General features: G+C 34.3%; 1 protein-coding gene across 1 annotated transcript in view; it reads left to right on the top strand.

Moving 5' to 3' along the window:
* Positions 1 to 25043, top strand: part of LOC126763308 (prostaglandin D2 receptor) — a 37894-nt gene extending 12851 nt beyond the window's left edge. The window contains exons 2-5 of the mRNA XM_050480657.1: positions 19830 to 20046; positions 20266 to 20458; positions 23645 to 23931; positions 23992 to 25043. Coding sequence (XP_050336614.1) covers positions 19830 to 20046; positions 20266 to 20458; positions 23645 to 23931; positions 23992 to 24240 — 946 coding nt within the window. The 3' untranslated portion in view covers positions 24241 to 25043. The remainder of the gene's footprint in view (positions 1 to 19829; positions 20047 to 20265; positions 20459 to 23644; positions 23932 to 23991) is intronic.

Genomic DNA, 25043 nt, shown 5'->3' with positions numbered 1-25043 from the left:
TAGTCGACGGTCTGAGCTCAAAACTTTACACACGCGAGTCCCGTTGTCGGGGTTTGTCGAAGTCGCAGGTCTCCCAGCACGGTCTTTATCAGCGACCTCTTTCCTGCCCTTCAAAAAGACCTGGTGCCACCGAAACACATCACTTCTTGCTAAAGCAACATCTGGGAAAACCTGCGATCTTTGTCGCAGATTTACCGAGTTTCACACAGAATTTAACCGCGTACCTCTGCTCTAACGAACGCTCCATTTTCGGTTTGCACTTCTCACAGAAACGCGTCGCGCGAAAATGTTTGTCCTGACTCTCCAGGTGCTCGGAGACAACAACCCCTCCGAAGTGCAGTCGCGACAAAAGAAAAGAAATCCTATTACTTTCCGGATAAATCCTGTAAGCAGTTACTGTCAACCAACTGGTTGGTAGATCGCGCTCAAATTAAGAGCAGTTATTAAGGACAGTCCTACAGGCTTAGCAAAACAACATTTTTTTTTGAAATATCATTTACCTGGGGAGTTTAATTAAAATTTCCGGATGCATTTTGGTCACAATATAAGTCAACGTTGAAAGTCGTCGATTTAGCCAAGTCCATCAATCAGTCTGTCTGTGTATGTACCCGAAATAGTTCTCAGTTTTTGAGACATCAATCTGCACACACCCGTTTCTCTGCAAAGAGCTTCTCATTTGTCAAAATCGCCGATATCAGACCACTATAGCATATAGCTGCCATATAAACTAACCGATAGAAATCAAATGTATAGAAAATTTTTTTATTTGACACGACATCTTTACAAAATTCGCAGGAATTATTGTCCAAGGCAAGAAGACCCACCAAAATCAAGAAAAATATATTTTTATACTCTTTTATGCTATAAGAAATGCAGGTGTGAAGGGTATTATAATAACCTAGGTTAAGCCAAAATTAAAGTTTTTTGTTTTGTTGTTTTATCAGTCACGTGATTCAAAAGCAAATAGTTAATTTGTTTATATTATACTAACAATTAGTGTACAGGTGTCTAACGGCGTGAATACAGTATTATGCTTGAAGTTTAGCAAACTTACATATTTATAATTAGATAAAATTTTACACGAGTGCAATAATAATACGAGTACACAATAATAAAATAAATTGTTTAAGGTTTCTATTACTAAAATTATTACAAGTTTTTGAGACGACGGCCCTTGCATTGCATGGTGGAAAACGCATTCCTTCGTCGACTTTTTTGCAGGGCGAGTTTGCAGGCTTTACCCAGTTATTCTTGGTGGTACCCATTTTTGAGACATCTGAGATTTTCCTAAGTTACTTCCCTTCTAAAAGTAAAAACCGAAACCAGACAATATTATTTCGTGGACCTGCCCACATAACATATTTTTCCAAGTAAGCGTCTATCAGAAGGTATGTACTTCCACTTCTTTTTGCGATGATGGCAGTATTTGCAAAGACAAGCGCAAAATATCTGAGACTTACAATTGATAAGAGATTGATAGGAGACATACATCGAGACACCACCAGAAAATTAAGAGAACCCAACTCAGTTAGGATTTCCGCAACTGTACTGGCTCCAAAATCAAGATCTCGACTCAGTCTAAAGAATAAACTGTTCATTTTTAAAGCAATATTTAGACCAATCTGTTTGTATGGAATTCAGATCTGGGGTGCACCGATTTATGTTAGAAATGACGTCTTTATCTTAAACCGCTGTAAGAGAGACTATAGAAGAATTTAGTAGTCGTCACCGCTCTCGATTAGAGAATCATGATAACGTACTTGCGATTCAACTTCTGGATAAAAGCGACTAATGTAAGATATTAAAACTATATCATCCATTGATTCTCCTTTTTCGATTCAATTGATCTCAAATTAGCAGCTTCTTAGAGAGCAATCAAAGCCCTCGACTTCTTGATAATAAAATTCCTCATACAACACGAAATTTAGGTATTTCCTACGAATTGAGAGAGTGCATAAGGTGCGGCTGTCACTGAACTGAGATCCTCTTTGCTCCTTTTAATACAATCAAAGTATTCTTACATAAAAATGCTTTAAAATTTTCTTAGAAATGAGAGTGTTTTATAAAAATTAAACTTTTCATTTTTAGGGTTGCCACATAAATTTTATTAAAATATCTTATGAATTTTCTCAACTTTGAGTGAAACCCAAATAGTTGAACAGAGTGTTTTATAAAAATTAAACTTTTAATTTTTAGGGTTGCCACATAAATTTTATTAAAATATCTTGTGAAGTTTCTTAGTTTTGGGTGAAACCCAAATAGTTGAACAGAGTGCTTTATAAAAATAAAATTTTCATTTATAGGGTTGCCACATAAATTTTATTAAAATATCTTGTCTAGTTTCTCAACTTTGAGTAAAACCAAAATAGTTGAAGAGAGTGTTTTATAAAAATAAAATTTGGTTTTATAGGGTTGCCACATAAATTTTATTAAAATATCTTGTCTAGTTTCTCAACTTTGAGTAAAACCAAAATAGTTGAAGAGAGTGCTTTATAAAAATAAAATTTTCATTTATAGGGTTGCCACATAAATTATATTAAAATATCTTGTGAAGTTTCTCAGTTTTGGGTAAAATCAAAAGAGTTGATTAGAGTGTTTTATAAAAATAAAATTTGGTTTTATAGGGTTGCCACATAAATTTTATTAAAATATACCTTGCGAAATTTCCCAATTTTAGGTAAAATCAAAACAGTTCATCAATATACTTGTATATAATTTTAAATCGACATACAATAAAAATATTGAAATTCTAAATTTGATTGCCTCAAAATTCGTTTTCTGTGTTTCTTAATATCAATCAGTTTGAAAAGCATTAAAATTTCCATTTATATAAAAAATTACACGTTTCCTAATTACTTTAACTGTCGTTTACATGACGAATATATGGACATAATGTATTAGATATTTTCTGCGTGCTTGCAGCTAAATAGGAAGGGGGAGGTACAGCTATTACCGAGTTCGGACAAAAATTCGCAAATCACTGTTAGAATATTACGTGTGGCCTGCGGGCGGGGACCAGCGTGCGCATAACCATAAAAATGAATGAACAAATGATAAATCATTAATATTGTTGAATGTGCGGATTGAAATTTGTAGCTGTTATGAGGCGTTCGATTTGATTTGACTATGACAAAAGCGTTGCTTCGCAAATTTGTTAAATAAAACCATTTATATGATTGAGCACATTTTCGCTGTTGGCTGGAATTTTAATAACTTTCCTATTGCGTCGAATGAAATGAATATGTAATTTAGGAATGAGACATAGATTCCATTTGTCACTTGGATTACGTTTTGTTAAGATATTTGCAAGTGCATAAAATCGCACTTCATTTTTGATTTTATATTTGTTGTTATTGTTTTTTTAATATATTTCTGCTAATAATCTACAATAGTTAGTAAAACGAAATTTTTTAATTTTTTTTGTTAAAAAAATTGCTAAAAATAATATTAATATCTTTTTTTAATAAAAAACAAATTTTATAAATTAAAGAATTCTAAGGTTGATATAGGAATTTAAATCAAATTTGCATATATGTCAAATATTGGAGTTAGGTGGCAACGTTATTTATGAAATTTTAAGTGGCAACATTACATCTATAAATTTAAGGCTTATAAGGTTGTTATTCATATTAAAAATGCAAAAAATATATTAATATTTTTTTTTAATAAATAATTTTTGTTTTGAAAAAATTGAGTGAAAATTGTATGAATTAAAGAAGCTTGTTATTGGTGTTTATAAAAAATAAATTTAAACAAAAATAATTAAATTTACATACATTTAAGTCTCTCAAATGTTGGAGTAAGGTGACAACTTTGTTTAGGGAATTCTATGAAATATTTGGAAATTTATAAAGAAATTAAAAAAGTGGCAATACTGCTGAAAAAATGTATAACTAAAAGACTTATAAGGTTGAGATTTATATTTCTACAAAAAAAAATCGAATAAATATAAAACTATTTTTTTAATAAATCACTAATTTTTTGAAAAAAATGAGTGAAATGAATGAAAATTGTTTAAATTGAATAATTCTAAGCTTGATATTAGTATTTATAATAATTATATATTTTAAGAAGAAGTTTAAAAAATCGGTTTTATGGGAGATATACTGTATAGATGTACGATCTGACCGATTCCGTCAAATGATTAATGGAATATCCTAATACACTTTCGTATTAAATCTCATTGGAATATCTCAAAAACTGACGAACAAATTTTTATAATCCCTAAAAAACTTGGCCCACTAATCGCTGATTGGAAACCTTGTTCAAAATGAACCGTAGAGCATTTTCCGCATACGCGATTTTTTTTCGTTTTTTTAGCTCCTTGTAAATCGACCCTTTCTAATGTATAGTATATGCAAGAAGTTAATTACTAAATAAAAAAATTAAAAATAACGATATTATTGACAAAAAAGGTGTAATAATACTCAGAAATATGCACATATAACAAGATATAAGAGCGCTAACTATTCCTCACGCGACATAAGCATGCCAGGGACTTTTAAAATTTCCAAGAAATGCGAATATAAATCCCACATACTTGAGCTTATCACACTCCACTTTGCAAATCGCAAATAAAACACTACAAATCGGCTGTACTTTTCGCTTTTCCTAAAATAGCTTATACACTTACTTTATGTTTGTTAGTTCATTATTGGAATTTATTGTTTGTGAAGTGCGAGCATTAGCAAACAAAGGCGTAGGTGCTTAAGTTGATTTGTGCGAATTATTGACCAGTTTTTAGTCTGGCAAATCTTCAACGGAAAGGTGGGTATTTATTTTAGACTTAAATTGTATTTGTTCTCGCAGATAATTGCATTCTGATGTGCTAAAAGTAATTTATAGGCACCTGAAAGAAAAGTTAGTTCGCTTGCAGCAAGCACACATGTCGTATGAGCAACCTTTAGTTGGCTTCGCTTTCTTCCAATGAACTCCGCTTAAATTATGTTGTCTTCTGTCTTTATGGCTTCGCTTTGTTGCTGTTGACATTACTTTTGATTTCGAAATCCATGCGCTGTCTAGTTTATCTAATGCTCTGGGGCAAGTCGTATATGCGCTTCGCAGCCTAAAGTTCATCATACGCAGTGGCTGACTTGTATGCTGAATTATTTATGTGCCAAATAATTAATACACGTGTTTATGTCAGCTTGGGAGTTGGTATTTTTGTTGATTATTTTTAGAAGTGGAGATGTGAAAATTTTAGAATTTTTTAAGAAATTAAATAAAAAATATTTAAAAAAGGAATACATAATTTTAATTGCAATGGTTAAGCTTGCTTATTGCTTGCTTTATTTTAAGAACTGCATATTAATTCACGAAAAAGCTTAAGTAAACCTGGAATTCGGTATATTCAACATGGGAGCTTTAGAAAATCACTAAGATAGCAAAAAAGATTTTAGCGCTTGAAATTAACAACAAACAAAAGTCTGAGACACTTATTTATTGGAATGCAGGACGACTTAAATATTAATATTTAGAATTATCAGTAATTATAATTTGTTTTCAAACATTTTACGATAAAAATATGATATTGAAAAGCGACTAAGGACTTCAAAATAGTTAAAACGATAAAAATTTTGTCCGACGTTTTTAGATAATAACAAAATGGATACGTCGGAGAGACTGAAGAAGCCGGTCATTTGTCAGAATCGTCATTATCGAGCCAATATAGAACATAGCTGCCATACAAACAGACCGTTTATAGAAATTTTTTTAGTTATGTAGGGTATTCCAGCTCCGGTACAATCAAAGTTAACGTTTTACTTGTTTTTTATTATCTTATAACCAAACTGTTACAGTTGCCACAAGCTTAGGGCAGCATAGTTATCAGGACCTCCACCTACAAAAAGAAATGAGTTGTTCTATAAATAACTTTTCCACAGTAACCTTGATGTTTACTATGTACATTTTTATATAAACAGTTATGATTGCGATTGTTTGTACTAACAAAGTAGTCATATATAATACACCACTGTTGGCTCTCAAAGTGCTTATTATTCTCATATCCGTATCTTTCTTCTTTATAATCAAAATGTGTGTAAAGACGTTTTTCATTGAATCAGACGCACAAATTACATTCTAATTTATGATGCAAATTCCAACCACGTGATTTGTAAGATTTGCCCTTGCATGTGACTCATTTTATTTTCGAGTTAGTCTTTTAATAATGGAAGGACAGTAGAATTCTCGTTTAAAGAAATTTAAGAATAATATTTTTTAAGAAAAATACATACACAGCTTTTTACAAATATAGACAGTTGCTTCAATAATGCTGGAAATTTGTTCCTCTCTTCTACATTTCAACGGAAATAGTCTAACTCAATATAATTATGCTTTAATTTTGATATAAAAACGGCAATGAAATAAAATATTGCCTACATTTAGGCGGTTCTTTAATATGTAGCGAGGTCGCAAACCCAAAACAATCAAACTTTTCCAGTTAGTAGAATACGAGAGTGAAAAGAACTGCTAAATATGTTTTTTATTGTCATAATACATAGAATATTTGGTATTATTTCTTTTTAAGCTCAACTATAAATTCTGAAGCTATTTCCTTAAATGATCATTTATGGAAAAACATAAGCTGCGTGTATCGGCGCTGGGTTAGATCGTTTTTGCAAGAAAGATTAAAAAGGGGTTTCCAATGCAAATGTACCTCAGTAGCTAAACGATTCTTCGAGTATATAGCTGCCTAAGAAATTCCTCTTAAAACATATCAGCATTTAGGAGACGGCTTAAAATATGTGATGACTACTCCAGTTCTTGCGTAATATGAAAGCAAAGAGAAGCATCTGTCAAAAGATTGCTGACGACAAAATTAAAAAAAAATTTTGAGAACTGGGATCAAAGAATGTTTTCAAATTTTTACTCAAATAAATTTACTGATGATTTGCAAGAAAACTAAGATGCCTGCTACATATATGATAGAATAGTATTTGTTTAGACATTTTGAAGAAAAAATGGAATAAAGGAAACAATTCCAAGAGGTTTAGAACACGATTAAATAAATTTTTGAGAAAGGTCACCACTTATTTCAAGAAAAAAAGATAGTTTAATAAAATTGCTAAATTAAGGGGTTACATGGGGAGTAAAAACAAACTTCTTTCAAAATTTTATTTTTTTATAAAAAATTAAATACTTTATTGGAACTTTTTTTCAAACATACACTATTAATAAAGAAATTCAGAAGCTTAAAAAAAATTTTAAACTCGGCCACTGTGACGCCATTTCCGGTTACCCCTCGGAAAAAGGTGCGCCCGCGTTGACAAGATAACTCCTTACAGGATCACCTAAAGTGAAAAAACTTGGACGAAGGAAATAAAAACAGAAAATTGGATTTTTGTCAGATATTTTTACAAAAAAAAATGAAAATTTCGCGACATTTTTTTTTCAAATAGTTGTAATCGAAAAATATGATAATCCTTCACCCAAGTCTTTAAGAATTGTAACTCAAAGACCTGTGTAAAATTTCATGAAGATTGGTTGAGTAGTTCTCGAAAAATATTGCCAACGACTTCAAAACCACAGTTTCGAGAAAAACGCAGTTAAAAACGGTGTACTTAGCCTGGCTAGCCTCGAGCGCACAAGTCCGGAAACTATTACTCGGATCAACTTGAATATGTAGGACAATATTCTAAAGATGTTGTAGAATTTAATAAGACAATAAAAAAAATTCGATTTTTCGAAACCCATACCCCATTAAACTTCGCCTTAAAAATCGCTGGCTCGAAACCGGCTTAACACCCATATCTTAGGTATAGTGGCTTAGAATGATCCGTAGAACATTTCCCGCATACGTGATTTTTCCTGTTTTTTGGCTGCTCGTAAATCAACCCACTCTAGTATATATATATATGTATATATACATATATAATGTAAATATATATACATATATATATAATATATATTATATTTCTATATGAATAAAATTTCTGATAATAAACAACGCCATCATCACGCTCAACATTTCCTCATTCAACATTCATGACTTTTGAATTTTCAGCATAAGCACAAAGCAAATAAACAAATACAATATTGTGAGTCAAGAGACCACAGATTAACTAATTGTTACGGGATTTTATTATATATTTGTTTATGTTTATGTTTTTATTTTTTTTCTGCCTCTTCAAACACATTCTGGCCATAATTAGCAATAAACGAGTGAGTACTCCGCGAAAATCCAGTAAAAATCACGGAGTGAAATACAAATAAATATGCATACATACATATGTATATACTTAATTACATAGTGACATTCCTGCCTTAAGTAGAACAAATACTTATAAAATACAGCGCAAATAGTGACCAATGACTTGGTATTAAGCATTTGACACTTTTATCGGATTCGCAAACACCAAGTGAGTGCATACTATATACACACACATACACATATATACTTTATACGAGTTTAGTTTTGCACATATTTATGTGCATAGCTGTAATTGTGGATTGTGCAAGCGCTCGTATATAAATATTTATTTGTTTTTGTAATTAACGCGAAATCTATTTTTAATCCAAATAAACTTGTTCTTGAACAAACTGATTTTCCTTAGTTGAAGTACTTAATGCAAACTTTTACTAGTGTGACTTTGTGCTTAAATGTAATTCCACATAAATACTCTAGAATTTATTTGCAAGCATTTCAGCGCCCTCTTCAACTACATTGTGGTTATAGAACGGAATTCATCAGTCTGGATTATTAATCATTACAATTTTGTTTATAAATCACTTTCACTATTCTTAAAAAAATTATGAAAATTCAACATTCAATTTATATACAGACAAATTTTTCCGATAAGTTCTACTCTAGAGGTTATATCACTTGTAAATTTCAAAAAAATCGATTTTTTTATGTACATTAGGGTGGGTTAAAAAACCTAGGATTTTTCCATTTAAGTATATTTAAGAGGTTATATTCAATTCAGATTTTAGAAAATCGTTTTTAATTTTTGTATATACTACATGGAACGTACATTAGGGTGTACAAAAAAAAAATTTTTTTTTTCTCTTGGAACTTTAAAAAATTGGTTCATAGACAATGGGAAGATCGTTCGACTAACGGTTTTCTATTTTTTCTCATAAAATTCATATCTCGCTTTCAACCGTCAAGCTATACATAGATCTGGCCTACTGGTCCTTAATAATGTCAGATGGAGCTTGAGTTTAATTAGGGCTGATGTATTCGTCATACAGGACATCAACGTTTTTTGCAAACTTTAATAGCGACTTGGTATCTAATTTTTATATTTCATCTAGCCCTTTGAACTCCAAAGCTCCTAGATATCTAAGATGAGTTCTAGATAAGGCTAGAGAAAAGCACAGGAAGTGCTCCAGCATCTCTCTCATGCAAACTTCCATGCACTTTCTACCAAGGCTCTTGCACATGGCGAACCTGCATGTACCTAAGATATCCTACCTCACCCTAATTCGTCTGTCAGCTACTTCGTAAAATTCGATGTAAATCGTTTTTGGTAACTTACCTATTTCCTGTACTGTTTCGGTAGCCCGACAAATGACATTTTTGACAATCTCATCCAATATTTTATTTCCCGAAATTCCTTTATAGCCTGGGAGCCAGTATATACGCAGCCGCTTTCCAACAGCCAGTACATCTTCTGCCTCCATGCTTCTAAGGTCATTCTCTTACGTAATGCGATATGAAATTATTGCCTTAATTGCCTCCTGGTCGATATCGAGTATATTGATTATCTTTATATTGTTTCCTGTGTTTTTAGTTACATCAGCCGCTTTCCTGTCTGCAAAGACTGCAGCCTGAAAGATACTGTAGTATTTTGAAAGCGGTGGTTGCGGCTGATATTGGTTGAAAATTTGGCGAAAAACTCACGAAGAATCAAGGCAGTATGCGACGATGCATTATCGTGATGCAAAGAGTTGTCGGCCCATAATTCCATTCGTCCTTTCACTTTTCTTATACCCAAATGATCTTTCAAAATGGTTTTCACTGATTCTTTCGATATTCAAACGATGCCAGTAAGATCTCTGCCTGTTAATCGTCGATTCTCAAGTATTTCGCGACAAAGAATAACCGAAGGCCTTTTCCAACATTCAACGTTTCGACACCAGAAATTTCATTCCACACAAAATATTTAATGGAACTTCTTTCTTGAATAATTTCACTCATCGTAAATATGCCTTTATGTACTTCAGAAAGACAAGCGTATACTAAACACCAATGTTTATTTTGGGGTGACATTTGGTACGGATAAGCTTGTAATGTATTCTTATGTTATTTTAAGTTATGTTAAGTTATTTTTATTAAGTTATGTTATGTTAAAGTAATATTTTACCAAGCAAAAAAGTTGTTAAAGGAAATACAGTTTTTCGTTATCAGTTAATATCGAGTATCAGGCCGCTTTAACTATGATAAAGCAAAGTATGCACCTTCTACAAATATGTGAGAAACAAAGTACATACATAATTAGCATAGTGATTACACTCGTTAAGAGTGATAAAAGTTTGTTGTTAACTACCTACACGTTCAAGGAAGCTTGTATATATTCAATTTATCCTATAGGAAAGAGCACAGGTATTATTTATAGAATGATTCCAAAAATTCATATGGTATCCATAAAAAAAAGAAGACAAAGCTAAGAGCTAGGGGTTCGATTAACATAACCTATAAATAACTTATTTTCCTACAATCGATCACAATACGAACATTTTCCTATTATGTTTCCACAAAACCAAGCGATCAATCACAATTTCGCGGTTAAACATATGCGGCATTTGAACGTTTTTTGAAAGCAACTTTTTTCGTCATATATAACGTCATATAAAGTATATATGTACGTCATAAATAGCGAATTTCGCTTACACTTCAAGTTAGATGACAATTCTAAGTGAGAGGTTAGAAAGTTTTGTTTCAAAAGATATACGGAAAATACCATGGCATGTACAATTGACATAGACTCTTGTTGAAGAGTTTTGTTTTCATCGTTCATCCTAAGGCTTAGTCGCAAGCGAAGTCAGGGTAGGATTGGGAATTTCCTTCTGTTCTCTCCATCAACTTTCGTTAGTTAAGTAGCCAAATTTGCCTCTAAGATGACGATATGGAGACATCTGTACAAAATTTCCTGGACTGTATAGATTTCTCTAAGCTTTAGTTGAAACACCTTGAAGCTCATATCTTCGATTAACGAGCGAATCGGCTCGAAACGATATTAAGCGCCTCAATATATTTGTTATAGACTCAAATTTTTTTCTTAATATGTGTCAAATGGTCACTTGATTCGCACCTAACTGTTGTAGTATCATAAAGTGCCGGTGTTTCTATTGTTCAAATGGGATTCTACGATTTTCTTTGATGGAAATAACACCGAAACCTAACAACATTACCAAGCTTAAACATAGCCACAGACTCTCTAATTTCACTGCGAACCTAAGTAGACTCTCTATTCACTTGTTGAGTGCTCTGTTTATATTTATGCACATACATATGTAAATTTATACTCTCACGTTTTTAGTTCATTCACTTGTAACTGTTAATTAACGAAATTGCCACTCGTTAATGCGTGTTTGTGTTACATGCCAAAATAACGGAAAATTTGCGATGGCATTAAGTAGGTTTAGTATATCTAGTTTGGGTTGTGGTAGGCGTTATAAGCTGTTAAACGGCTTCAGCGTACTCAAATATCAATGATTAAATGGATATCAATATGTACACTCTGTCAAAAAAGTTACGGTATATGAAGTTAAATATTTTACGTGTTAATAGAAATATGTATCTAAACTGCACTCAAATTTAAATTTAATTAAATAAATTTTAAAAATTAATTTAATTAATTTTAAACTTAAATTCGTTCTAAATTTTCAATTTGCCTTCAAAATATTCTTGTTTGAGTAAAAAAATTAATTTTAACTTAAAAAATTAAATTAATTTTAATTGAATTCAAGTAAATTAATTATAGGTAATTATAATTAATTTAAATTAACTTAATTTTTAAATTTAATTTAATTATAAATAATGTTTATTTTTTAATTTAAATTTAATTAAATTAAATTAATTATAAAGGATTCGAACATTTTAAATTTAAAAATTAAATTAAATTTCAAATTTAATTTAAATTAGTTTATTTTAAAAAATAAAATTGTAATTAAATTTAATTTTAATTAAATAATAAACTAATAATTAAATTGAATTTAAAAAATTTTTTAAATTAAAAATATTTTTTTTTCTTAAATAAGAATACTTTGAAAGCATTTTTTTAAATTAAATTTAATTTAAGTGGAAAAAAATTTATTTTAATTTCAGAAATTTACATTTTTTCGCACTAATGCTACTTTTGTGCCTTACTGTTAATAAGCACTTACGCTATATTTGGATATTTAAGCATGTCGGTTAACGAGCAAACATAACACAACGGTAACGGTAACCAACAGCCTGTGGCGCAAGCCGTAGCTGTCAAGTGTTTGTGTGTTTCAATGTTCATTAACTGAAAGTTCTTTTGCGAATATTTATAGCAGCTTATTTCAGGTCAAATTTATTGAGCTTTTAGTCCTTTTCACTTTTTTATCTAGCACTTGTTGATTGTTTGTCGGGCAAATATTTATCATTTTGTTATTGTATGGTTCCAACAGTGCGTGACGGTGTTGCTCGTTCCAACATGTGCGTGCCAAAGGTGATTGAGCAATTTTTTGTTAGAATAAATTATAATACAAATCAATTTATACGTGTTAGTGCTTAGTTAACTCCTATTCAAATCTCCTTAAATTTCGCACACTGGTTCAAATATTTTACTTAATTTAACTTTTCCGACAGTTGGTAACTCTTATACAAAACGCATATGGAATAATTTCCCAGAATTTTTGTCTCTTTTATGTACATTTTGTAATTATTTCGAATTTTTCGATAGGTGGCAATTCAATTTCCAACCAACTGTATATATTTTTCATACAATTTTATTAAATACATTAAACCATATCTTATTAAGTTTAATTTTTGCGACAGGAGGCAACTCTTTTACAATATATAGAACACTATCCTAGAACTTTTCTTCCCGTTTATGTTTGCCACACAGTTTCAATATTTATATTTTAAGATTTTTGTTAGGTGGCAACTCTATTTCAAAATAAATTCAGGTAATATCCGTAAAACTGTTTTAAATACATAAACTTTGGCCAACCTTTTTGAATATCTACTTAATCTGACTTTTCCTGCATATGGCAACTCTTACACAAATTAATTTTCCTGAGTTTTCGTCTTTTCTTATGTACGTTTGTTAAATATTTTCAGTTTTTGCGATAGATGGCAACTATTTTTCATAAATTTTTGTACTTTTTTACAGATTTTTATTTATATGTTAGGTGGCAACTCTTTTTCAATGCGTAGATCACTATCCTAAACATTTTTTTCGCCTTATGTGTGAAAAATATTTTGTAATATTTTCAAAAATATTTTTGCAATAGGTGGCAACTCCATTCTAAATATTTCGATAGATTTTCATATTGTATAATTTTTGTTTTAGAAACCGTATTTGCATTTACATACATATGTATGTACATATACATATCTCATGTATCACATGAGACGTCACAATAAAGCATAGCGGCTGCTTTTCTCTCTGAGTGTAGTATTTGTTAGGTTATTAGGTTAGATTAGGTAAAATTTAAATGGCTATCCAAAAAAGCGAGTTGCCTACCATTCTCTAACTCTTTTTTAAACCCGTTAGAATTTCACGCCTGTTATATGTATCTGCAGTCATCAGATCGCCTAAATTAAATTAAAAGCATTAGAGCTCTTGTTACAAAATCCCAGCCATGTCGTCACCATCAACCCACCTACCAACATTTAGAGATTTGATAAACCAAATCGTTGGAATTTCAGAGTGTATAAAACTGATATCCAAACTGCTTTTATTCAGTTACTTTTAGTCCTTCTGAGAAATACCTTAAACCCTCTTAATCCCTAATAATAATCTTAATCCCCCACAGCGGAAGTAGATAAACAAATACACATGCCAATATACATATGTACATATCTACATATTTACACTTTTCTTCACTTTACACATTTTATTTGCTTTCTTTCGTTGCTAATTTGTATTCATTTGTAGCATTATTGAGCAATCAATTTTTGGCGAATAAAAATTTCACCCATTTATTCATCTCACTCATATAGGAAAATATTTATTCTTAGCAATTTATTTGCATTCCTGCTGACTCTTTAAATATTGCGCTGAAATTGTTTGCCAGCATTTTATTTATTATTTGCAACGCTCGTTTCATTTTTATTATGTAAGTATGAGTGCGCTCCAGCTTCTTACCGCATCGAAGTGTATTATTTAACTCATTTATATGCAAATATGGAAACATCCATGCTAATGAGGGATTACATAATCGAAATTTGTGTCTGCTCAATATGTACATATGTACATGTACATTAGGATATCCGTTATTTTTCAAGTTCATTTTTTTGCACTGGTCATATATGGAGGGTCTTCAATTGATCTCTTGTTTCAAATTCTGAGCACAGTGCAGAAATCCTGGAACAAAAATTCTACTCATACTCGCCAAATCACTCAGCCACCTTTAGCAGCTCACAGTTTACTACGAGAACAGTCACATCTGTCTCTTATTATTCGTTTGGAATTCTTTTAGGTACATAACAGGTCAATTGAAAAGTCCCCGGCCTAACACATAGCTGGCGTTACTGGAATTAAATCCATTTGATTTTTAGTTATTTCTAACCTTCAAAAGGTGCGTGTATAAATTTGACAGCTGTCGGATCATTAGTTTGTGAATTATATCATTTTGAGTGAAGTAACTTAAGTTATTGTGAAAAAAAATGGTTAAAAATAATTTCGCTTCGAGATAAAATATCGTTTTTTTAAGAAAACAAGTAAGGAAGGGCTAAGTTCGGGTGCCACCGAACATTTTATACTCTCGCATGATAAAGTGATAATCGAGATTTCATTATACGTCATTTACATATTTTTCAAATACCGTATTTTTGTAAAGTTTTATTCCGCTATCATCATTGGTTCCTAATGTATGTACTCGTATTATACAGAAAAGGCATCAGATGGAATTCAAAATATTGTTATATTGGAAGAAGGCGTGGTTGTGAACCGATTTCACCTATATTTTGTACATGTCATCAGGGTGTTAAGAAAATATTATATACCGAATTTCATTGAAATCGGTAGAGTAGTTCCTGAGATATGGTTTTTGGTCCATAAGTGGGCGAGGCCACGCCCATTTTCAATTTTTAAAAAACGCCTGGGTGCAGCTTCCTTCTGCAATTTCTTCCGTAAAATTTTGTGTTTCTGACGTTTTTTGTTAGTCCGTTAACGCACTTTTAGTGATTTTCAACATAACCTTTGTATGGGAGGTGGACGTGGTTATTATCCGATTTCTTCCATTTTTGAACTGTATATGGAAATGCCTGAAGAAAACGACTCTGTAGAGTTTGGTTGACATAGCTATAGTAGTTTCCGAGATATTTACAAAAAACTTAGTAGGGGGCGGGGCCACGCCCACTTTTCCAACAAAATTACGTCCAAATATGCCCCTTCCTAATGCGATCCTTTGTGCAAACTTCACTTTAATATCTTTATTTATGGCTTAGTTATGTTACTTTATAGGTTTTCCGTTTCCGCCATTTTGTGGGCGTGGCAGTGGGCCGATTTTGCCCATCTTCGAACTTAACCTTCTTATGGAGCCAAGAAATACGTGTACCAAGTTTCATCAAGATATCTCAATTTTTACTCAAGTTACAGCTTGCACGGACGGACAGACGGACGGACAGACGGACGGACAGACAGACATCCGGATTTCAACTCTACTCGTCACCCTGATCACTTTGGTATATATAACCCTATATCTGACTCTTTTAGTTTTAGGACTTACAAACAACCGTTATGTGAACAAAACTATAATACTTCCTTAGCGACTTTGTTGCGAGAGTATAAAAAATGCAATTGAAGTAAAAACTTGGCTTAATGACGAGTTTCCGGACACTTCTTGAGAAAAATCAACCATCAAGGATTGGTATACAAAGTTTAGACGTGGTGAGTGAGACGTGACGGTGAACGCAATGGACTCCAAAAACAGGTTATTACCGACGAAAACATCATAAAAGTTCACAAAATAATTTTGAATGACCATAAAGTGAAGTTGGTCGCGATAGCAGGCACTCTAAAGATACGAACTGAATGTGTACATCATATTATTCACGAATATTTGGGTTTGAGAAAGTTCTGTGCAAAGTGGGTACCGCGCGGGCACACTTTTGACCAACAAGAACGAAGAGTTGATGATTCGAAGCAGTGTTTGGAAATATTCAAACGAAATAAACCCGAGTTTTTGCATCGATGTATGACAATGGATGAAACATGGCTCCCTCATTTCACTCCGAAGTCCAATCGACAGTCATCTGAGTGAACTGCACACGACAAAGCCGCTCCACGCTTCAAAGCGTGAAAAACGCAACAGACGGCTGGCAGGGTTATGGCATCCGCATTTTGGGATGCGCGTGAAATAATTTTCATTGGCTACCTTAATGTACCGTGTCACAAGTCAGTGGAAATTATGGCAAAAATCCATGAATTGGGTTTTGAATTGCTGCCGCATCCTCTGTGTTCTCCATATCTGGCTCCAGCGACTATTTCCTGTTCTCATATCTCAAAAGAATGTTCGGCATGAAGACACTTTCGTCGAATGAAAAGGTGATCGCCGAAACCGAAGCCTATTTTGAAGTAAAGAGCAAATCGTATTTCAAAAATAGTATCGAAAAGTTGGAAGGTCGCTTTAATCAGTGTATTAGCCTTGAAGGGAACTTCTTATTCTTCTTTATTGGCGTAGACACTGCTTACGCGATTATATCCTAGTTGACAACAGCGCCCCAGTCGTTTCATTTTGCTGTTTGGCGCCAATTGGAGATTCCAAGTGTAGCCAGGTCCTTCTCCACTTGGTCTTTTCAATGGAGTAGCTGTCTTCCTCTTCCTCTGCTTCACCCGGCGGGTACTGCATCGAATACTCTCAGAGCTGGAGTGTTTTCGTCCATTCAGACGATAAGACCTAGCCAGCGAAGCCGCTGTCTCTTAATTCGCTGAACTATATCATTGCCGCCGTATATCTCGTACAGCTCATCGTTCCATCGAATGCGATATTCGCCGTGGCCAATGCGCAAAGAACCATAAATCTTCCGCAAAACCTTTCTTTCGAAAACTCGTAACGCCGACTCATCAGTTGTTGTCATCGTCCATGCCTCTGCACCATATAGCAAGACGGGGATGATGAGTGACTTGTAGAGTTTGGTCTTTGTTCGTCGAGAGAGGACTTTACTTCTCAAACTTCTTTACTTCTTGAAAAGTTAGATTTACTATACTTACTACAAAAAACCGTTAGGTAAACAAACCATCAAACTAATTACATTCCTGTACAACATGTTGTGCGACTATAAAAATCGATGCATGAAAAGCAGTAATTTATCTCGAATATTAAGGTTTACATTTCCGACACTTGTGGCTTGAATTTATTGCCATAAATGTTTGCTAGGCACAAACACATAAAGCACTTCGGCGAGGAGATAAAAACCGCATGTTGTTTGCTTTACATTAGGCTTATTATAGCTCTACGTATATCTACGTGCACATGTACCTTTGGACTTTCCATTTTTTATTACAAATAGCGCTTTGCTCCATTGGATGCTTTATGAGAGAATGTGTATCAGCACGCATGGCTATAAAGTAGCACTTAATTTGGGACATTTACCACTCTATCGTTCCCTACTGACCGACCAAGGGCGATCGTTTGATTAGTTATGTGTTAGAAGAAAAGAGGAGGATTAAACTCGTAACATTCATTAGATTATCATATTTGGGAAGTAGTTGTGCTGACCATAAGTAATGTAAAGAAAATACTGTAATGTCTATTGTTTGCAGTATGCGTAGATATGTATATTTGTACTTTCAAAGGTGGTTCGATAAGTACACAGGTTTACAGCCCGGAAAGTTCCATAGACGGATGCTATCAAATATTTTGAAATCAAAAAGAAATAATATCGGCCGGTGATTCGATTCTCGTTTTTAGAGGAGAAATTCCGCAGTAAATTCAATGATGACACTTCCCCTCCGATGGCAAAAGTTAAAAATTAAATGAAGAAGTTTCAACGTGCTCGTTCGTCGATTTTTGATGATACCACACCCAAGTTTCCTGAAAAATGGATAACATAGCCACTATTTCTCATTGCAAAACCGTCGATTGAAGTTCCTAAAGATCGCTGAGATCGTAAGAATGTCAAAATACCGACGATAGTCGGGTCACACGATTGTCGGATCTATGTAATCGGAACGGATTTGGATTTTTATCCGGCCAAGGACTGTCAACTCGACAGAATTCTATCGCTACAACAACAACAACCGACGACAGTCAGGTCTAAGTAATCAAGGACTATCAACTCAGCACCACTCCTCGAAATTACTTTAGGAATACTTTCATCAGCTATAACAACAACAATCATGTGAAAAGGCTGTCGGCGCCATGTAGTAACAAATGTAGTTGTGAAATCACATTACAGCAGTCGTTTCGTGAAACATTATAAACACCTGAGACCAAGTAACGGGGCAGTAGACTTCAACTAACAAACCCGCTCTGAAGAAGACAAAGACTGTTAAGATTAACATCCAAAACGGTGCTGGCTACTGTTTCTGGGATTCACAAGATGTAATCTACATCAGCAACCATTGAAGGACAAGATGGTTACAGGGCTATACTATACTAACTTATTGAGCCGATTCAACGACTAATTGTAGAAAAAAGTCCTATCCGGTGAAGAAAGTGTGCTTCTCAACCATGGTAACGCCCGGCTCCCACCGCTGCCATCTTAAAGGCGGAACTGGTTACTGATTGACATTTATTTGTTTCCCTACTGAGAATTATTAATCTTCTTCTTCTTTGTTGGCGTAAATACCGTTTACGCGGTTATATCGGAGGTCTCAATCGAGGCTGTTGTGTCTTTTTCATGGAGGGGGTTTTTTTACGTGGCGGGTACCAAACCAGCACACAACCCTGCGGAGGGATGATTCGCCTTTTCACATCAGCTCGCCTTCAAACGCATCTTTTTTTACTACTCAGAGGATTTGGTCTAAGAACGGAAGTCGTGAGCTGCTTGAGCCATATGTAAAATAATCGTTGCTGGCCGGTTCCAAGTGAATGGCGCTCAGAGAACTTTCCTCACTTGCGTGAACTTCTACACATGCCTCCATCCTTATTAATAGCAGGGCACAAATTTTAGTCGTATGAGATAGCTATCGTCTTCTGGGAGGTCTACTTCGCAGTTTTCCAGAAAGGAAAATTTTATACCGGTTGAAAAGTGGAAGCATCGTTCGTCAAGGTCAAAGTGAACAAAAACTGTAAATCTAGATTTCCTTCATGGAAACCCACCGCGTATTGGTTAAGAATTTGACGATTTTAAACCACTGCCTTAACTTTGTTCAATAATTAAGTGGGGTTCCATTTCATATATTGTTCGACTTGCACACGAAAAACAGCGTAAGTTCCCCAAGTCTCTTACTAATCTTTAGTGCTTATGATGCTGGCGTTTCTAAGTGTTTGTGCCTTCTTTGGAAACAGTCCTGCTTAATTTCCTTTGCATTGTTTGTATTAGTCTTAAGCTCCCACCACGCTTTGGGAGCCCTTTGTAGGCTTTTGTGCTCCGCTGTTTATTACACGATTACAAGTACAAAGATCTCCCATACATAAGTATGTGTGTACTCTTAAGCACTCATGCTTCACAATAAATATGCCTTGATATAAAATATAAATATATTATGATTTTTCTTTTCTTTTCTTTTATTTTTTCATTTCAGCTGCTTAGCGTCAAACAACCTTATCGGCCTGCTCGGCATGTTAACAACGATGCTGCTGAAAATTTATGTGCCAGAGGAAGAGTTCAAGGCCTACGTGCGTTGGGATTGCACGTTGAAAGTGTTGTGTCGCTTCTTCGGCCTCAGTTCCGGTTGCATTGCGGCAGTGATGGCCATTGAACGTTGGATGGCGTTGGCGCGGCCGTTCATCTATCATAAGGTTGGTTAACACGTGTGCGTGCTATTTTTAGTCCAGAGATTTCCAATTCACTGTCGAATTGTTTGCCGCACATACATATTTCTTTGCATTATACATAAAGGCATATGTGTATTATACATATGTATGTATACAGAAACTTATGTATCTTTCATCGTCAAAATTTTTACACGTGTCTAACATATAAATACATATATATTGTTCCTTCTATCGCCCTCGCAGCATATCACATATGAACTTGTGCGCAAAACTATCAATTCGCTTGTGCTCATCGCGGTTGTTATCACGTTCCTACCTTTCATCGGTTTTGGCGCCTACATTGACGAGAGTGACCCAGAAAATCCGAAATGTTTGCGTTATCGCGATGCCGAAGGCTTTTGGAATAAAACATATTCGGTGTTGTTTATGCTTTTCGGTGAGTTTTGGTACTATTACTCTTTTATTCTTTGACGTATATCCAATAAAAATATAACTGTTTATTTATTAAAGAATCCTCTAAGTTGGTATTTTTATGTTAGTGTGAAAAGGTTGTAAAAAATGTTAATTAATACATGTACACTGTGTAAAATTTTCTGCAAAATCAGGGCATTTAGACGTTTTCACAGAAGTCGAGTCTAATAACAGCATTTTTCCAAGTTATTTGCGGAATCAAAAGAAAGTAGTTTTTGAAAGGTCGCTCGAAATTTTACTGACAATTTTATTTTCCGCATTCAAAGTTTTATTAATGAAAAGCTCCCCGAAATCAGTAGATAAAGAAGAAGAAAGTTAACTTCGTCTACATCGATGCTATAATACCCTTCAAAGGCGCATAAAAGGGTTTAAACAGATCTTTGTCTTGATATTAATCTGTTATGTGGTTGCTATATGCTATAAAAAAGCGATCTAAGCAATATTTTCGAAGATTGTATGATTGTGCAAAATTTCGTATCGATATCTCAAAAACTGAGGGACTAGTTTGCTTATATACAGATGGAAAGGCAAAAGGACATGACTACAGTCGATCTGTACTGCGCACATCGATAATTTATACAATACGAGGGCTGCTATATATATTCTGGCCTAGGACAACACTAAGTGTTGCCAGGTGCAATCTGACATTTCCATTGGAAAGTTTGACATTTTTTAGCATTACATCACTCAGAACGTAACTAGTGAACATTTTCGTGCGATCATTTTTCGCAACTTTCGACGTGGATTATCACAAGAGTGCATCGATGAGCTAAAATCTTTGTATGGCTATGAAGCACCATCCTATAGCACTGTGAAAAACTGGTACAACGAATTGCCAGAAAACATCGATGCCGTACGTGAACTGATAATGCAATGTAACATACCTTCAGATGGAGGCATGCCTATGCATTTCTCCCACCAGCATACATTCGATATTGCATGAACACTGGTCACTTCGATAATTTATGTATATATATTTTATATGGTGCTTCACTTATAAGTTCGTCACAGGTGTTAAATCTATGCGTATGAGGCAAAACTTAATTCAAATAAAAAATAAATAAAAAAAATAAATAAAAATAAATAAATAAATAAAATAAATAACATTTTCGGTGATAAATACTATTTTCGTTCTGGGTGAGGAAACCTAATTCAAATACCTTCTAAGTATATATAAAGGGTTTACCAAGCTTTTTTAAAGAAAAACACAGATACTTCAAATTTAAAGGGGAATGTTTATTATAATTCGAAAGAACATTGCTTGGCATTTATTTCTTGAAGACTATCTATTTCAAATGTTGGCCGTGCAACGTTTCAGATAGCCAAGCTATGATCAGGAAGATTTTGCTATGCGTTTGGTGGGAATGGCAGGGAATCATGACATTGAACTGCTTCTTTACGGTCAAACTCAAATTTCGAACTTATACTGTCAACAAATGGGCAGTCTGAAGGAAAAAATCGCCAAAGAAACAGCCAGATTTTGCCCATAGAAGATGAATTGATGATTCACGGAAAACACCGGTAGCTTGGTTAGCCAACTTATACTCCGCAGCTAACACTAAGTGATTACAATCTGTACCTGCATGCGGCGAAAATTTTGATGGTGTAAAGTTCTCTCCAAGTGAAGCTTGTTAAAATCGACTGTCCCAGTTTTTGACTCATAGAGGGGGGTTTCTACGAGGATGACATTTTGAAAGTACCATAAAACGGCAACAATTATTGAAAAAACGGCGCATATTAGACCTAAATCGGATCTTATAACTAACCGTAGTATCGAGAATATTACTGCCGCATCAATTGAGAAAGACCCAAGTCAGTCTCTCACAAACGTTTGGAATGTCTGTGACGTCGTTGTGACGAATTTTGCGAAAATATCTTGGCCTACATTACACTTACAAGATAAAATTGACACCAGAACTGAACCAACAAAATCGTCGTATGTTCATGAATAGAACTGAACAACAACTTGAAAATGATCCGGATTTTCATCGAAAAATCATCTTTAGCGATGAGGTTCAATTCTGGCTGAATGACTTCTTCCGTGATGATCAAGAACGGCACGTTACCGTGAATGGGAATCGCTACCGCTCAACGATAACCGAATATTTTTGGTCCGAAGTATATGATATGGACTTGGACAATAATTGGCCGCCTTGGTCGTGTGAATTGACGCCGTTAGACTATTTCTTGTGAGGCAACGTCAAGTCTATGGTCTATGCCAACAAGCCAGCAACGTTTGATGAACTTCGTATGAATATCGAACGAACGTGAAATTGCAGCAGTTTCGTCCGATTTATGCTTGAAAACCTTCGAAAATTGGGTTCAGCGTCTGGACTTCTGCAAGCGTACCCGTGGTGATCATGCAAAAGTAATCGAGTTCCATGCATAATGGCATCGAATGTACTTTCACAGGAATTAAGAATTTCATTGATATCCCAAACCGTTTTATTGAAAAAACCCGTTATTGAAAAATCCGTTATACTCTCAATTGAGTTATACGACGTTCCTTGAAAAAGTATCGCGAATTTTCTATTTCTTAAGAAAGTTTTTATTCCTTCATGAATGCCTATTTTGTTGCCTTCAAAGTAATCCCCTCAGGCACTTCAGCCAGCCTTTTTTTCCAATAGTCAAAACACTTAAAAAGTATTGTTTGTGGTCTTTTTTATCTCCTCCTTCCATGCCGTTTTTATCTCCCCAATCGTAGCGCAGCTTCGTCCTTTCATGAGCTTCATTAGTTTTAGGAACAAAAAAGTCACAGGAAATAGTAAGCAGGGTCGTTATCTTAGCTTCACTATATTCCACAGTCAACATTCGGGATGCGTCCGAGCCATTAAGTTTTTGTAGAATTTTATACAAGTTATTTGATCTATTTTTTTTTTTTTGAAAAAATAAGCTAAAATCGAAGACGAACAAAAACGCGTCCAAGCAAACCAGTTGTCAAAAATTGACTAATCATGCAAAATGACCGACTTTGTCAGCATAAGTAAGGGATATGAATACCGAAAATCGAATACACGTAGTCCTCGAAAATTCAGACGAAAAATGCAAACCTCGTAATTACAATCTTTAATCTCTGATTTACAATACTTTCTACATATTTTTCAACTTACCTACTAAATTTGCATGCATTTGCTTTGCTCGCTCATTACAGGTTCACTTTTGTGCGTCGTCATTGTTGCTTGCAATTTGTTCGTGACACGCGTACTCTGCTTCATCGGACGCACACGCACCACCAAGCGACACATGCACTACGATATGGTGAATCGCGAAAAGGGCAGCGTAAGTCGCATTGAGGGCGAACCGAGCAGCGGCTCCTCGCTGTATCATCACAGCAACAGTGTCACAATGACGGCAGACGCCTCCCCCGATGAGATTAAATTCGCCAAACTGATGGCCTACCTGAGCATCTCCTTCGTCATCTGTTGGATGCCGCAAATGGTAAGCGACAAAAGAATAAAACAGCAATTGAGCTCCTTATTAATGCTTTACGCTTCGCAGATTGCTATACCGATGGCCATTTTACCGAACCGTGTGCCGAAGGCGCATCCCTTCTTCATTTTGGCCGATGTGCTGATGGCACTACACTTCACCTCGGATCCATACATTTATGTGCTCAGCCGGACGAAGCACTCCTACATTTTGGGCTGTTTCAAGCGCTGTCGCTGCGAACTGCGACGCTCGCATAGTGATCAGAGCCGGCTGCGTACCACCATCGAGCAGAATACGTCGGATTGTGGACTGAACTGAGGTTCGTGGCGTGGCGCACGAGCGCCGGCGCGTACAAGTATTTTGAATTTCTAGTTATATGTACATATGTCATATATATACATATATGTATTTAATATATATTTTTTACTCTATACTTTTTTAATGGAAAGTGAAAGTGTGTTTAGAGAGTTGGTTAGAAAGTAACGGTGCAAATGCTTGTAATGACTGCTGATTGGCAATGGTTGATGGTTGATGTACTGGTGTGAATGCTGAACGAACAAAACCAAATAATTATACATACCGTTATTCCTTAAAGACATGTCAAAGTATTTATCCTAAAATTGTACTTAAAAAGGCGTATTTTGAAAATCCAAAAAATTTATAAATTTATTAGTGTTTGTAATAATTTCTTAGGGGTGCTTAAAAACTAAGTTGTATAGAAAACCGCACAAAAAATGTTACAAAGTGATAATTTTACGCCATTGTTTAACTGCACGCGAAGATCTAAGTACGTATATATACTATGTCTGTCCATAAAAACTTTTGTTTATACGATTTTGTAGTCACTAGTACATATTACACACATCTAAATATAAATTAGCTTGTAAGTTACAAATAAATTCGAAATTCTGTACTTATAAAGTATGAAATAATATTTGTTTGGCATAAATCTAAATAAAATAATATATTTTTAATATACATACTTAAATAAAAAAAAAAAATAAGTTTGTAACGTCATTTAAATACACCAGCGTACTATTCCAGACATTCTAGAATATTTTTTATAACCTCAACAGAGTATATTAAGATTGCCACGAAGTTTGTACGTGGTCCGTAACACC

The sequence above is a fragment of the Bactrocera neohumeralis genome, chromosome 6 (assembly GCF_024586455.1).
Source record: "Bactrocera neohumeralis isolate Rockhampton chromosome 6, APGP_CSIRO_Bneo_wtdbg2-racon-allhic-juicebox.fasta_v2, whole genome shotgun sequence".
Classification (NCBI taxonomy): domain Eukaryota; kingdom Metazoa; phylum Arthropoda; class Insecta; order Diptera; family Tephritidae; genus Bactrocera; species Bactrocera neohumeralis.
This window is presented reverse-complemented; position numbering and strand designations above follow the sequence as displayed.